The sequence below is a fragment of the Oncorhynchus clarkii genome, chromosome 5 (assembly GCF_045791955.1).
Source record: "Oncorhynchus clarkii lewisi isolate Uvic-CL-2024 chromosome 5, UVic_Ocla_1.0, whole genome shotgun sequence".
Classification (NCBI taxonomy): domain Eukaryota; kingdom Metazoa; phylum Chordata; class Actinopteri; order Salmoniformes; family Salmonidae; genus Oncorhynchus; species Oncorhynchus clarkii.
In genome coordinates this window covers 3050633-3067435 of record NC_092151.1, presented here as the reverse complement: position 1 = coordinate 3067435, position 16803 = coordinate 3050633, and the positions used below count along the sequence as shown (strand labels likewise).

The window sequence follows — 16803 nt, the reverse complement described above, 5'->3', positions numbered from 1 at the left end:
TTCGCCGACTGGTCGTACACACGACCAAGTGAGCTATTTTTCAGATGTTGCCCTACAGGAGTTACACGGTAATAGCGTCACTGCTATTAGCTTCACGACATACATACTGTGGAACGCCGTTTGGGTCTTTGCGTGTCAAAAAAGATACAGCAGCACTGTCAAAGCTGTACAAAAAACTCTGCAAACAAGCAAACACCGGCCACAAACAATGTGTTTACCATGCTGGTAATAAAGCATCATTTGTTCGACCGCAACTTCTGGGGTAGCTAGCTTTAGCTTGGTACCTAGCTAGCACCAATACAACCATCCTGAAAACAATGACCAGTGGAAATGGCAGTCCTTTTTATTATTCTTAGCAATGATTTAGGAATCCTTGTAAGTATTAGCTAGGTTGCCACTTGTTGGTCACCTGTTGAAATTGAACTTTAGTTCATGAAAATAAATAGCTAGCCAGCTACTTAACCCTGTTGTCCAAAGATAACGTTATAAGCAGCCAGCTAGCTTCATCTGGCAAGTGATGCTCGACCGGACCGAGTTATGTGTTGTGAAGCTAGCCACAATAAGGATTAGCCACAGCAGTTTTCAAAATAAAAGTATGGCATAATTCTACTATTTGTATTAATTTGCATCACTGTCAATTACATACTTTTATTTTGAAGACTAAACGCAAAGTCCACTATTGTGGCCAATCCTTATTGTGGCTAGCTTCACATAGATGGGTCCGACCACCATTAATCTAATAAGAACTGTCTTGTAAATTAGGGTTATTTTAGATGATGGCACCTAGCTATATAGTTAGCTAGCTAACTATAGCTACTGAAACAGATTATGTCATTTTGCTGTGTTTTGGGGAAGAACATTGTTTGCATCCATGAGCTAGCTAGCTTTTTTATGACCAGCAGTGTAGGTGCGCGAGACAACTTTACCAGCATCATAGCATACGTATCGATTAATCGCTGTGACATATGAAATTCGAGTGATAGTGTAATCAATGTGTAATAACTACTTAAAAAATGTATGAGCGTGTTAAATTATTATGTGGCGTGCAGTCATATTCAGGCCCTGATTGGTCAACAAGCTTAATTGACACGCCAAATAGTGTTATAGTATATTTTTTGACACGCAAAGACCCAAATGGTGTTCCATAGAAATCCAGGTTGAGAATGAAACGCCGGAACAAATTAACAATGAAACAGCAAGTAAGTGAAAGTAATAGGTTGTGATGATGTTTTTCTGATAATGGGGACATACGTAAATACCAACAAAATAACTTTTTGGTCAGTGTGGTGTGTGTAACCTTTATTTAACTAGGCAAGTCAGTTAAGAACAAATTATTATTTACAATGACGGCCTAAACTGGGCGAATGCTGGGCGAATTGTGCGCCGCCCTATGGGACTCCCAATCACGGCCGGATGTGATGCTTTTTTGACACCACACTCCACAAAGAAAGTTCTGCAGGCTCTAGTTTTGTCTAATCTTGATTATTGTCCAGTTGTGTGGTCCAGTGTTGCAAGGAAAGACCTAGTTAAGCTGCAGCTGGTCCAGAACAGAGCAGCACGTCTTGCTCTTAATTGTAATCAGAGGGCTGATATTAATACTATGCTGCCAGTCTCTCTTGGCTAAGAGTTGAGGAGAGACTGACTGCATCACTTATTCTCTTTATAAGAAACATTGTGTTGAAAATCCCAAATTGTTTGCTTACACTTACACACACACTTATCCCACCAGACATTCCACCAGGGGTCTTTTCACAGTCCCCAAATCCAGAACAAATTCAAGAAAGCGTATAGAATTATATAGAGCACAAATTGCATGGAACTCCCTCCCATCTCATATTGCTCAAATAAACAGCAACCTGGTTTAAAAAAATAGATGAAGCAACACCTCACGGCACAACGCCTCTCCCCTATTTGACCTAGATAGTTTGTGTGTATGTATTGATGTGTAGGCTACGTGTGCCTTTAAAAAATGTATGTAGTTCTGTCTTTGAGCTGTTCTAGTCTATTGATGTATTATGACATCATTATTATGTCACTCTGTATCATGTGTTGTGTGGACCCTAGGAAGAGTAGCTGCTGCTTTTGCAACAGCTAATGGGGATTCTATCAACTGGGCAGCAGGTAGCCTAGTGGTTAGAGCGCTGGTGACTCCTTGCTGTCCCCAGTCCACCTGACCGTGCTGCTGCTCCAGTTTCAACTGTTCTGCCTTATTATTATTATTCAACCATGCTGGTCATTTATGAACATTTGAACATCTTGCCACCGTGCTTCTACACCTGCATTGCTTGCTGTTTGGGGTTTTAGGCTGGGTTTCTGTACAGCACTTTGAGATATCAGCTGATGTACGAAGGGCTATATAAATAAATTTGATTTGATTTTGATTTGGGCCAGTAAACCAAAAGTTTGCTGGATCGAATCCCAGAGCTGACAAGGTAAAAAAAAGACACTTAACATACTGTAGGCCGTCATTGTAAATAAGGATTTGTTCTTAACTGACTTGCCTAGTTAAATAATAATCCTAATATATTACCGAATACCAATTCAATTGAAAGAGGACAAAATTAGATTAAAACATTGGATCCTGTTGATCAGGTAGCTTTGGTCAACAAGATCTGCCATTCTTATTGTGCATAATGGTAACTGACGTAGATTGGAAAAGTGCAATTCAAAAAGGTGCTATCTCGAACCTTTAAAGGGTTCTTTGGCTGACCCCATAGAACCCTTTTTGGTTCCAGGGAGAATGCTTTTGAGTTCCGTGTAGAACCCTTTTTGGTTCCAGGGAGAATGCTTTTGAGTTCCGTGTAGAACCCTTTTTGGTTCCAGGGAGAATGCTTTTGAGTTCCGTGTAGAAACCCTTTTTACATGGAACCAAAAAGCGTTATCCCATGGGAACAGCCAAAGAACCTTTTCGGGAACCATTTCTTTCTAAGATTGTAGATGAGTGGGCTGTCATTACTTCAGAACAATTGAAAGTTGTGTACATTGCAATAAAGTAAATCACTTTTGCCTTTAATTTGATATTGAATATACAGAGGGAGTTCTAGCCCTTGACCTTGACCATGACATTAGACATATGTCATTGGATGAAGAGGTCTTCTGTATGGGGGAGTTTTGTTGGAGGCCCTACGCTTGTTCTGAACATTAACATACATCGCTTGAGGTAAGGTTTTGGAAGCATAAGGAACTTATCTTTCATATCAGCAAGAAATCATTAAAAAAAAACGTTAAATTGATGGGAGTCGTTGAACACAAAGCAGCACTTCGGGCTGTCTAGCTCCTGGCTATCCTTTCTTTGGATTGTGGGATAGATCTCATTATTGTAATGATTTTAAAAATATTTGATAAGGGCTGTTTACGTTAATCGCCTGTATTCAATGGAGAAAAAACATATGCTTCTAGACTCATTTCATGAATATGCATAAGCCATCTCGAGACCACGCCCATATGTGTTTATTTGTCACATGCGCTGAATACAACGGGTGTAGTAGACCTTACCCTGAAATGCTTACTTTACAAGCCCTTATAACCACCAGTGCAATTGAAGAAATGGAGTCAAGATATAATATTTAATCAATAAAAATGTAAAAGTAACACAGTAGAATTACATAACAATAACGAACCTATATACAGGGTTCACCGGTACCGAGTAAACGTGCGGGGTTACAGGTTAGTCGAAGTATTTTGTACATATAGGCAGGGGTAAAGTGACTATGTATGGATAATAAACAGCGAGTTGCAGCAGTGTAAAAACAAAGGGGGGCTTTTCACGCCTATTCATTTTTGTTGTTGACCAAATTCAAAAGTTATTGATCTCCATACAAAAAACGAATTCCTTGCTTAGTGGGTGAAACATCGCCACCTGCTGGAGGGAGACATGTATCCCTTCGAGTTGAGCCTCTCGCTCCCCCCCAGCCCTCGGAGTTGTGGGTAAAACGGTTTGCAGCGGTCCACTAGATAGCACAGACTCAAAGTTAACGATATCTTAAAAAAAAAAAAAAATCATGAACACAAAAAAATATTATTTATATTTTTTATATATAAGGTTACCAGTTTGGTCAACGTTAGGGTTAAAAGTTGTGTTTAATGTTAGGTTTCATCACATGTAAAAGACGACAACGTGCCTGAAATAGGAGGAGTTTCAGACTTTGTGGCTGTGGTAACGACCCTTTGCAGCAGGAGGAGGGATGCAGTCATCCGCCATTTCAGCTGCTACGATGAGACCTACTTCCAGTAAACATTGACGAGGGAACCATCCATTTACCACATTGTAGATGTTGTAGTTAGATATAGAGCAACTATTAGGTATAGGGCAACTATTAGGTATAGGGCAACTATTAGGCATAGGGCAACCGTGAGAGGAGACAAAACGAGTCCTCTAAAGGTTTGCGGAAAGCAGGGAAAGGGGCGGAAGATGGCGGTCGACAGACGAGACGACAAAGGTACGACGCCTCTAACCATTCTCCCTCCTACCCCCCCCCCCCCCCGTGTGTGTGTGTGTGTGTGTGTGTGTGTGTGTGTGTGTGTGTGTGTTAGCTAGCTAGCTAGAAAGAAAGCCATCGTTGATGGTAGTGTTCCAATTACTCACAATTTGCCTTCAAGAATGATTCATTTTTAATTTTTTTGGGGGGGGACACAGCCAGTTATTTAAGTTACATGAGCGAACGACATTCGCCATAGTTTTTGGTAGTTAACTATCGATAGTTTAAAAAAAAAATGACACCCAGAGTTTATACCCTCCGGCCACAGCTAAGTTAACCATTTGAGGTGTTAGGTAACGTTGTCTACAGCGATGCTTAACCGTTAGTATCATGTCGCTTTAGCTAGAACAACTAAATCAAGCTGATTTGTGCCCTCCCCGGATCTAGTAACCAAACCCCATTCCAGGGCCGTCATTGGAAATACCAATTTGTTCTTATTTTAACTGACTTGGCTAGTTAAAGGTTAAATAAGGGTAGATCAACAAAGTAAATCACATTATTCAGCTGTTTTTACCTAATTTAAGTAGAATACTATTGGAGATGTGTGATGCTAATTAAATGTATATTCGGTTAATATTCCGGCGTATGGTGATATCTTACTATCCAAACACATCTGGAAATGGATGTTATTGGTCTCAAACACATATTTAGCAGATGTTATTGCGTGTGTAGCGAAATTCTACTATTCTCCCCCATGTACGGGTACGTACGTGATCCATTCATGCTGCAAAGTCGTCAAGTAACTCCTTAACAATATTTTATGGTGAGATGGCGGGCAAAAACTGGCAAAATATGTGTGCTTTCTTTGAGACGTTTTCGACACAACACTAAAATGCCTAATGCCTAGGAATGCCAGTCGGGGATGTTGCTTCTCTCTTTAAGCCAATCAGGTTTCAGCAGTCTGTTTACCCCTTGGCAGAACGCAGCCGTGCAACATCAGGAAGTAGCATTCGTGTCTAGCATGGTGGTGGAAACGGATGTTTCCCAAAGAAAGTATGCATATTTAACCCATTTCTTCCCAGCCTACTCGCCATTTATTATTATAAATTCATTAGGTCCTAATCTATGGATTTCACATGACTGGGCAGAGGCGCAGCCATGGCTAGCCCTGGGAGGGCAAAGGCTCACCCACTTGGGAGCCAGGTCCACCTACTGGGGAGCCAGGCCCAAACAACCAGAATTCGTTTTTCCAAACAAAAGGGCTTTATTACAGACAGAAATACTCCACAGCTGTCCGGATGGGTGGTCTCCGATGATCCCACAGGTGAAGAACCCAGATATGGAGGTCCTGGGCTGGCGTGGTTACATGCGGTTGTGAGGCCTGTTAGACTTACTGCCAAATTCTCTAAAACAACTCAGCTTGAACATTAAATTCTCTTGACACAGCTCTGGTGGAGATTACTGCAGTCAGCATGCCAATTGCACGCTCCCCCAAAACATAAAAAAATAAAAAATAACTCCACATTTGAGTGGCCTTTTTTTTGTTGTCCCCAGCACAAGGTCCACCTGTGTATTGATCATGCTGTTTAATCAGAGAACGGCTCACTAACAGGGATGTAAATTAATTTGTGCACAAAATGAGAGAAATATGCTTTTTGCACATATTGACCTTTACTGGGATCTAATATTCCAACTCGTGAAACATGGAACCTTTACACGGTGCGTTTAGTTTAGGAGGAAATCGATAAAACCTTAAATGGAGAATGCTTTAATTATGCATCGGTCCATGTCCATGTCGCTGCAAACCAGATTTTCCTTGGCACAAAAAAAAGAACACAAAGCAGACTAAACTCTATGGTCCTTTTCAATCCTACCTTTGTAAAATATTGAGTGGTATAGCTTGCAGTACAGTATTGAGTGGTATAGCTTGCAGTACAATATTGAGTGGTATAGCTTGCAGTACAATATTGAGTGGTATAGCTTGCAAAATAAACAAATGTGTCTCTGGGTGATGCATTTTTCCATCATTAGGACTGTTTTAGGAATGTCAAAACACTGTTTTGAAGTCTCGTAATCAATATGCAGAAACAGTCAATTTTATGTTGTCAATAGATCAAACTACCTACACATTAGGGAAGTTAACGGTTAGCTGCGGAAAATAGATTTGGGTTAATTTGCATAATTTGGTGTTTTCGTGGGTCGTCTTATCTTTTCACACGCACAGCAAACATACGCTATTTGGCTGCTCAACTTGGCTGACACCTCTCAAGACAGTTTTTTTTCCTTGACGCATAAGTCCTGTGATTATAAAAAAATTTAAAAAACAAAACATTTCCACAATGGAAAAATGCTTTGTTACTTTATATCTGGTGTTAGTCATATAACTTATGTAGAACATATAATGTACCCTACCGACACGATCAACAGTATGTGCACACCTGATCGTCGAATATCTCATTCCAAAATCATTGGCCATTAATATGGAGATGGTCCACCCCCTTTTGCGGCTAAAAAGCTCTATTCTTCTGGGAAGATTTTCCACTAGATGTTGGAACATTGCTGCGGGGACTTACTTCCATTCAGCCACAAGAGCATTAGTGAGGTCGGGCACTGATGTTGGGTGATTAGGCCTGGCTCACAGTCGACGTTCCAATTCATCCCAAAAGTGTTCGACAAGGTTGAGTTCAGGGCTCTGTGCAGACCATTCAAATTCTTCCACACCGATCTCGACAAACAATTTTTGTCTGGACCTCGCTTTGCACGGAGGCAGTCATGCTGAAACAGGAAAGGGCCTCCCCAATCTGTTGCCACGAAGTTGGACGCACAGAATCGTCTAGAATGTCATTGTAAGCCGTAGCGTTAAGATTTCCCTTCACTGGAGCTAAAAAGCCGAACCATGAAAAACAGCCCCAAACCATTATCCGTCCTCCACAACTTTACAGTTGGCACTATGCATTGGGGCAGGTAGCCTACCACTTTGCAGCACAGCCGTTGTTGCTCCTAGACGTTTCCACTTCACAATAACAACACAGACAGTTGACCGGCGAAGCTCGAGCAGGACAGAAATCTGACAAACTGACTTGTTGGAAAGGGTGTCATCCTAGGACTGTGCCACTTTGAAAGTCACTAAGCTCTTCAGTAAGGCCATTTTACTGCTAATGTTTGTCTATGGAAAATGCATGGCTGTGTGCTCGATTTTATACACCTGTCAGCGACGGTTATGGCTTAAATGGCAGAGCCCACTAATTTGAAGGGGTGTCCACATACTTTTGTAACTATAGTGTATAAAGATTAGCTGGCTACTCACTAGCATGTGGGCTTGAGAGATTGTTTATGAGGCCTGTTGATTTTTCTTATTGCCTGCTACAAGAAGTTAGTCATTTAGTGGTTCTAGTCATTTTCAAAGACTGACTTGACAGCAAGTGATTATTGCAAAAAAGTTTAAATGTATTTATTTATTTAATTGAACCTTTTTATTTAACTAAGCAAGTCAGTTAAGAACAAATTCTTATTTACAATGACGGCCAAACCCGGACGGCGCTGGCACAATTATGTGCCGTCCTATGGGGCGCCCAATCACAACCCGGTTGTCATACAGCCTGGATTCGAACCAGGGTGTCTGTAGTGACACCTCTAGCACTGAGATGCTGTGCCACTCGGGAGCCCAAAGTGGATCTTATGGATGTTGGAGGCTTATACTTAGCCTGAGTATAATATCACAAGCCCTGAATTAAATTGGATTATTGCTGACTGTTAGGAATGCAGTGTGTTTGACCTTTTAAATTGTACAACAAAGTGTATTTAGAGAGAACGTAAAAAAAAAAACTAGTGTCCATAAGTTTGAAAAATCTAGAATTTTTCACAGCCCTAATATTTGGCTACATTTTGGAGTGATTGGTTTTGTTATGGTTATGGTCGACCAAAACGGAGTAAGAAGCTCATCACTTATTTGTTGGTTACTCATCGATATCTTTGTTATCAGTAGAGGGAGGGGGGGGGGGTTCGGGTCTTCTCTGTTCAAACTAACCTTACAGCAAAAAAACAAAGGGACAACAGGTTAATACATGTTTATTTACTTCAGTATTCAGACTCTTTTGCTATGAGACTCAACATTGAGCTCAGCTGCATCCCGTTTCCATTGATCCTCCTTTTAGATGTTTCTATAACTTGATTGGAGTCCATCTGTTATGCAAGGGGGGGGGGGGGATAACGAGTAGAATCATGCCTCTGAACTAGCTGACTAAACTCAACTTCACCGTTTTATGATGGCATTGACTAGTGTCGGCGGACTGGAGCTCTGGCGATTTCATCACCCAAAGCCCCCTGGGTGATTTGGTAATCCGTCCCTGGTCGGAGCTCCGACCCACACTATTTGCCGCTCATCTCCGTAACTCGTTGAGTTTAGTCGGCTCTAACTAGTCTAGCCACTCTGATTCTCAAAGATGATTTAAAAACACTTATGCTACATCCCAAATAGCACCGTATTCCTTTCCATTGTGCTTGTTTTGACTGGAGCTCTATGGGCCTTGGTCCAAGTTAGCTACCCTAAATGGACTCTGCACTCTGTTAAGTTGAAATGTGCTATGTGTGATTGTGCCTATCTGTCGTCCCAGAGGGAGAGCTCAACGTGCTGGATGACATCCTCACCGAGGCCCCGGACCAGGATGACGAGCTCTATAACCCTGAGAGTGAACAGCACGTCAATCAGAAAAAAGGTACCTTTTAACAGTGCACTTCTGTCCGTTTATAAAAGATTTAAAAAGGTTATATTAGCGAGCCTCAGTGTCAATCTGTACCATCATGCCCAAATCATTGTCACTCTTTGTCATCCCTTTTTGCAGTGTACACTGAACAAAAATATATATATAAATGCAACCATTTTTTAAGATTTTTATTTAGTTACAGTTCATATAAGGAAAATGGTCAATTGATAAATAAATGAATCTATGGATTTCGTGACTGGGAATACAGATATGCATCTGTTGGACACATACCTTTAAAAAGGGTAGGGGCGTGGATCAGAACCAGTCAGTATCTGGTGTGGATCAGAACCAGTCAGTATCTGGTGTGGCTCAGAACCAGTCAGTATCTGGTGTGGCTCAGAACCAGTCAGCATCTGGTGTGGCTCAGAACCAGTCAGTATCTGGTGTGGATCAGAAAACCAGTCAGTATCTGGTGTGGATCAGAAAACCAGTCAGTATCTGGTGTGACCATTTGCCTCATGCAGCGCGACACGTCTCCTTCGCATAGACTTGATCAGGCTGTTGATTGTGGAATGTTGTTCCTCTTCAATGGCTGTGCAAAGCTGCTGGCTGGAATTGGAACGCAGTTGTACATGTTGATCCAGATCATCCCAAACATGCTCAATGGGTGACAAATCTGGTGAGTATGCAGACCATAGAAGAACTGGGACATTTTCAGGTTCCAGGAATTGTGTACAGATCCTTGCGACATGGGGCTCTGCATTATCATGCTGAAACATGAGGTGATGGCGGTGGATGAATGACAGGACACCGGGCCTCGTCTCGTTTAAATTGCCATCGATAAAACGCCATTGTGTTCGTTGTCCGTGGCTTATGCCTGTCCGTACCATCACCACACCGCCCCTATTGGGCACTCTGTTCACAACGTTCCCCTCAAAACCTCTCACCCACACAACACCATACAGACTTTCTGCCCTCTGCCCAGTCAAGTTGAAACCGGACCACGTCCGGGATGAGGGCAGTACGTGACATGTAGCTGGAGCTCCTCTTTTCTCAGACTGTCTTCACATTCCTCACCGTCCCTCCTCCTCTCCACCACCAAGAAAACAACACAATCAAAATATAAGGCATCACATAAATTTAGCAGGATGGTCATTTCATTTCTTGTTGGCTGCTTTCTTTTCCTCTGTGTAATATCACCAGTTTGTCTCCAAAGGAAACTGGGGGAAAAGCTGAGAGGGAAACTTTTGCCTGGATAGTATTTGTGTTGCAGGAAATCAGAACAAGCAGTATGGCTGCTGGCATTGTCATGCTGGAGGGTCATGTCAGGATGAGCCTGCAGGAAGGGTATCGCATGAGGGAGGAGGATGTCTTCCCTGTAACGCACAGCGTTGAGATTGCCTGCAATGACAACAAGCTCAGTCCGATGATGCTGTGACCTACCGCCCCAGACCATGACGGACCCTCCACCTTGATTAGTGACACCCCATCTCGGGTGCGGGAGCGTAATCATTGCCTGACACTAATTAGCATAACGCAACAGACATAAATATTCCTATTCATGAAAATCACAAATTAAATATATTGAGACACAGCTTAGCCTTTTGTTAATCACCCTGTCATCTCAGATTTTCAATATGCTTTACAGCCAAAGCTAGACAATCATTTGTGTCAGTTTATCGATAGCCTAGCATGGCATTTTGTCCAGCTAGCAGCAGGTAACTTGGTCACGGAAATCAGAAAAGCAATCAAATTAAATAGTTTACCTTTGATGAGCTTCGGATGTTTTCACTCACGAGACTCCCAGTTAGATAGCCAATGTTCCTTTTTTCCCAAAAATATTATTTTGTAGGCGAAATAGCTCTGTTTGTTCTTCACGTTTGGCTGAGAAATCGCCCGGAAATTGCAGTCACGAAAACGCCAAAAAATATTCAAAATGAGCTCCATAATATCGACAGAAACATGGCAAACGTTGTTTATAATCAATCCTCAAGGTGTTTTTCAAATATCTATTCAATAATATATCACCTGGGACTGGTGGCTTCTTAGTAGGAGAGAGAAACAATGGCCGCATTTGTCCTTTACGCACCAAACACTATGAGAGACTTCAGCTGACCACTGACGCAATGTTGACGTTCAGGCTCATTTTTCAAAATAAAAGCCTGAAACTATTTATTGTGACATTAGGGAAGCCATAGAAAAAGTAAACTGGTTGATAGCCCATTCACTGCTCAATAGGGACGCATAGGAACGCAGAGCCTTCTAAATAAGAGTCCCTTCCTGTTTGGATTTTTCTCAGGCTTTCGCCTGCAACATCAGTTCTGTTATACTCACAGACAATATTTTTATAGTTTTGGAAACTTTAGAGTGATTTCTATCCTAAGCTGTCAATTATATGCATATTCTAGCATCTTGTCCTGACAAAATATCCCGTTTACTACGGGAACGTTTTTTTTCCAAAAATGAAAATACTGCCCCCTAGTCACAACAGGTTAATTAAGTTGGGTGAATTTTGGCCCATTCCTCCTGACAGAGCTGGTGTAACTGAGTCAGGTTTGTAGGCCTCCTTGCTCGCACACGCTTTTTTTAGTTCTGCCCACACATTTTCTGTAGGATTGAGGTCAGGGCTTTGTGATGGCCACTCCAAAACCTTGACTTTGTTGTCCTTAAGCCATTTTGCCACAACTTTGGAAGTATGCTTGGGGTCATTGTCCTGATGTCTTGAGATGTTGCTTCAATATATCCAGATCATTTTACTACCTCATGATGCCATCTATTTTGTGAAGTGCACCAGTTCCTCCTGCAGCAAAGCACCCCCAACATGATGCTGCCACCCCCGTGCTTCACGGTTGGGATGGTGCTTCGTGGATATAGTTACTTTTGTACCTGTTTCCTCCAGCATCTTCACAAGGTCCTTTGCTGTTGTTCTGGGATTGATTTACATTTTTCGCACCAAATTACGAGCGGTGTGAAGGCTGCGTGGTCCCATGGTGTTTATACTTGCGTACTATTGTTTGTACAGATGAACATGGTACCTCCAGGCATTTGTAAATTACTCCCGAGGATGAACCAGACTTGTGAAGGTCTACAATTATTTTTCTGAGGTCTTGGCTGATTTTCTTTTGAGTTTCCCATGATGTCAAGCAAAGAGGCACTGAGTTTGAAGGTAGGCCTTGAAATCATCCACTGGTTCACCTCCAATTGACTCACATGGTGTCAATTAGCCTATCAGAAGCTTCTAAAACCATGACATCATTTTCTGGAATTTTTGGAACTTGGTGTATGTAAACTTGTGACCCACTGGAATTGTGATACAGTGAATTATAAGTGAAATAATCTGTCTGTAAACAATTGTTGGAAAAATTACCTGTCATGCACTAAGTGGATGTCCTAACCGACTTGCCAAAGCTATAGTTTGTTAACAAGACATTTGTGGAATGGTTGAAAAACAAGTTTTAATGACTCCAACCTAAGTGTGTTTAAACTTCCGACTTCAACTGTATGTGCATACAAATATTTACACATGTCAAGTTTGCTGAAAATAAACGCAGTTGACAGTGAGAGGATTTCTTTTTTTTTTTTTTGCTGGGTTTATTTTCATTAACAAACTTTTTTTTTAAAGTAATTGAACAGCTGTTTTGAAGCTGGGGGACCAAAACTTGAGTTACTTTATTTTTTTGGGCTCTGTTGTGGAAACATATTTCAGTGATTTTAGATGGTACAGTTGTTCCCTACACCATTCAGTGCTTGTTTTTCCCATAAACTAAAATTGAGTGAACAGATTTTGATCAACCAGTAAATTAGCGATTTCCTCTAAATAACTGTTGTGGAAATTCAGTACTGAGAGAGATTTGGTCATTTCTTCAAACAATACTTTTTATTTAATTTCGATTAATTATAGCAATAATGAGGCTGGTCGATTTAATATTTTTATTTATAAATAAATGTTTTTTAAATTCCCACCCCCACCCTTGAGTTTAGGACCGAGTACCCTAACCTTTACACAAATGCAGAGTATATAGCGGACACTAAAAATGCTTAGTCGTGGTTGGTTCCACCAATCCCATGCAGATTGGGGTGTCATAAGTCACTCTGGGTTCATCCTGTCGTTATCTGCACGGGGTTGTCGTCTTAACCCCCCCCCCTGGCTTAGTTTCCCAGATGCAAGGATGATTGAGACAATGAGGCATTGTTCTACCCCTAAGCTATCTCTAGTAAAACACATTCTTGTCTGTGTAATGCAGTCTTTAGATCATTTGTCAGCTCAAGCCATCTCTGGTGACCATACGCCCAGATTAGCTGCAGGGAACTAGAGTGGAGCCCATGAAAACACATAATTAAACAGAACAGTAATGTCCTATTTTTTTAAAGTATTCATTGCTAACCGTTAATATCAAACAAACCAGGTAAATACACCACCGGTCACAGGTTTGGGGTCACTTTAGAAATGTCCTTGTTTTTGAAAGAAAAGAGTACATTTTTAAAATACAATCAAATTGATCAGAAATGCAGTGTAGACATTGTTGATGTTGCAAATGACTGAGCTGGAAACGGCTGATTTTTCAATGGAATATCTACATAGGTGTACAGAGGCCCGTTATCAGCAACCATCACTCCTGTGTTCCAATGGCACGTTGTCTTAGCTAATCTAAGTTTAGATTTAGATCAAGGCTAATTGATCATTAGAAAACCCTTCTGCAATTATGTTAGCACAGCTTAAAACTGTTCTGATTAAAAAAAACAATAAAACGGGCCTTCTATAGACTAGTTGAGTATCTGGAGCATCAGCATTTGTGGGTTCGATTACAGACTCAAAATGGCCAGAAACAAAGAACTTTCTTCTGAAACTCGTCAATCTGTTCTTGTTCTGAGAAATGAAGGTTATTCCATGTGAGAAATTGCCAAGAAACTGAAGATCTCGTACAACGCTGTGTACTACTCCCTTCACAGAACAGTGCAAATTGGCTCTAACCAGAATAGAAAGAGTGGGAGGCCTCGGTGCACAACTGAGCAAGAGGACAAGTACATTGGTGTCTAGTTTGAGAAACAGATGCCTCAAAAGTCCTCTATAGGCAGCTTCATGAAATAGTATCCGCAAAACACCAGTCTCAACGTCAACAGTGAAGAGGCAGGATGCTGGCCTTCTAGGCAGAGTTCCTCTGTCCAGTCTCAACGTCAACAGTGAAGAGGCAGGATGCTGGCCTTCTAGGCAGAGTTCCTCTGTCCAGTCTCAACGTCAACAGTGAAGAGGCAGGATGCTGGCCTTCTAGGCAGAGTTCCTCTGTCCAGTCTCAACGTCAACAGTGAAGAGGTGACTCCTGGATGCTGGCCTTCTAGGCAGAGTTCCTCTGTCCAGTCTCAACGTCAACAGTGAAGAGGCAGGATGCTGGCCTTCTAGGCAGAGTTCCTCTGTCCAGTCTCAACGTCAACAGTGAAGAAGCAGGATGCTGGCCTTCTAGGCAGAGTTCCTCTGTCCAGTCTCAACGTCAACAGTGAAGAGGTGACTCCTGGATGCTGGCCTTCTAGGCAGAGTTCCTCTGTCCAGTCTCAACGTCAACAGTGAAGAGGTGACTCCTGGATGCTGGCCTTCTAGGCAGAGTTCCGCTGTCCAGTGTCTGTTATTTTGTCCATCTTAATATTTTCTTATAATTGGCCAGTCTGAGATATGGCTTTTTCTTTGCAACTCTGCCTAGAAGGCCAGCATCCCATAGTCGCCTCTTCACGGTTGACAATGAGACTGGTGTTTTGTGGGTACTATTTAATGAAGGTGCCAGTTGAGGACTTGTTGAGGTCTGTTTCTCAAACTACACTCTTTATGAAAATCTTTTGCAAAAGGGTTTTCTAATGATAAATGATGATGAACACAACTTGGAACACAACTTGCCTTTGGAACACAGGAGTGATGGTTGCTGATAATGGGCCCCTGTACGCCTATGTAGCTATTCCATAAAAAATCTGCCATTTCCAGCTACAATAGTCATTTACAACATTAACCATATACTATACTGTATTTCTGATCAATTTTATGTTATTTTAATGGATAAAAAAATGGGCTTTTCTTTAAAAAACAAGGACATTTTCTAAGTGACCTCAAATGTTAGAAAGGTAGTGTATGTCATTTTTCTTTCACATAACACAGCCACAAAGTCAGAACCGATGCCGCTCCGGTGGGAGACATAAAGTGAGAAACTGACAGACAGTCCACGGCAGAGGGATTTAAGAACATAATATTGAAGATTTAATGACTTCTTTTTTTTCTCCCTCCTTACAGGATCTAAGAGGAAGAATGACCGAGGGGATGACCACGAGCTGAAACGTCTCCGGGCCTCGGCTCACACCACCACCAGACAGGCCACTAAAAGATCTGCCCCCTCGGCTGGCGGGAAGAAACTGGTCAACCTCAGGGGGGTGCGGCACCCCTCCGAATACAAGACCGAAGATTATTACGACGACCGAAAAACCCATTCCATCCGAGCTGGTGGGGCGCAGAGGGGGGACCCTCCCAAAACAACCCACCTTGACAAGCCTCTGGGCCGCAGGAGAGAGCCAGACAGACAGAGGATCAAGCCCCTCATGCCTGAGCTAACCACAGAGGTAGGAGTGGCTTCGTCAAGGGTCACGAGGGGAAGTTACTTTAGCATATCTGCAGGGCTGTTTTCAGGTCTTTTCACTTCGCTAGTCAGTATAGCCTTTTCTTGTTAGAATGAAATGAGATGCATCTTCTAGTTATCTGTAGATCGGACAGGCCCCTGTCGGGTCACCAAGCCAGCGACGACCGGGAAACACTGCTGGTTTGTCAGCCTGTCCCGCTTCTCGGTACCTGTTTTTGTGCGCTATGGTTGGCTGCAGTCAACACTAGAAATTAACGGAGGAGAGGGCATGAAGCTTCTTTATCTTCTGTGAGTGAATGTCCACATCCCATGTTATATCTTTTAACGATGAGTTGAGGTTCACTTCATTATTGTTTTCTGGCACCTTCGTTTCCACCACGGCGTCGGGGCACATGGGCTATTTACGATTCCTTTGATTCTATTTTTATTTTATTTTTTTTCCGGTTCTTTGATTGGCTGCTGAACAGCATGTGTTGACTAGTTTTTATAAAATGTGTATTGCTGACTAAATAAAGTCAACCTCCAAATCATCATACAAAATCTTGTATTTCCTAGTATTCAAAGCACCGTGTCGAGACTTGCCAGTGACCCCTGAAGTGACTCGTCAGCGTAGCCTAGTGATTGGTTGTTTGGGAATGAACGGCTCTTTTTGAACGGATCTTTTAGGTGAATCGAATCGGCGAGCTATTCGAATCGCATCGATGAGAGAGCCGTTCATTTGGCTCCCTAATTTGCATACTAGTCGGCTACTACTGCTTCTTGGTGAATATCTGCAGATACATTAGAGAACAATTTTGATGAAGATTGTGAATCATCACTGCAGGAACAATAGGTAGTGGAGAACCTCATTCTGGTGCAAAAATGAAAGAAAAAAAAACGACTTTGAAGGTTCTAAAAGCTGATGTCATTATACCTGTATTTTATTATTAAAGAGACTGGAGTCGTAGTCGACTGGAGTCACAGTAGTCGTCGGCTGGAGTCGCAGTCAGACAGGCCCTAGTCCATATCCAAAACAACCAACACACTGAAGTCAGACAGGCCCTAGTCCATATCCAAAACAACCAACACACT

General features: G+C 42.0%; 1 protein-coding gene across 1 annotated transcript in view; it reads left to right on the top strand.

The window, feature by feature from the left end:
* Window positions 1-4147: 4147 nt before the first annotated feature.
* LOC139408261 (YTH domain-containing protein 1-like) overlaps window positions 4148-16803 on the top strand; it is a 35777-nt gene continuing 23121 nt past the window's right edge. The window contains exons 1-3 of the mRNA XM_071151945.1: window positions 4148-4439; window positions 9032-9133; window positions 15393-15715. Coding sequence (XP_071008046.1) covers window positions 4412-4439; window positions 9032-9133; window positions 15393-15715 — 453 coding nt within the window. The 5' untranslated portion in view covers window positions 4148-4411. The remainder of the gene's footprint in view (window positions 4440-9031; window positions 9134-15392; window positions 15716-16803) is intronic.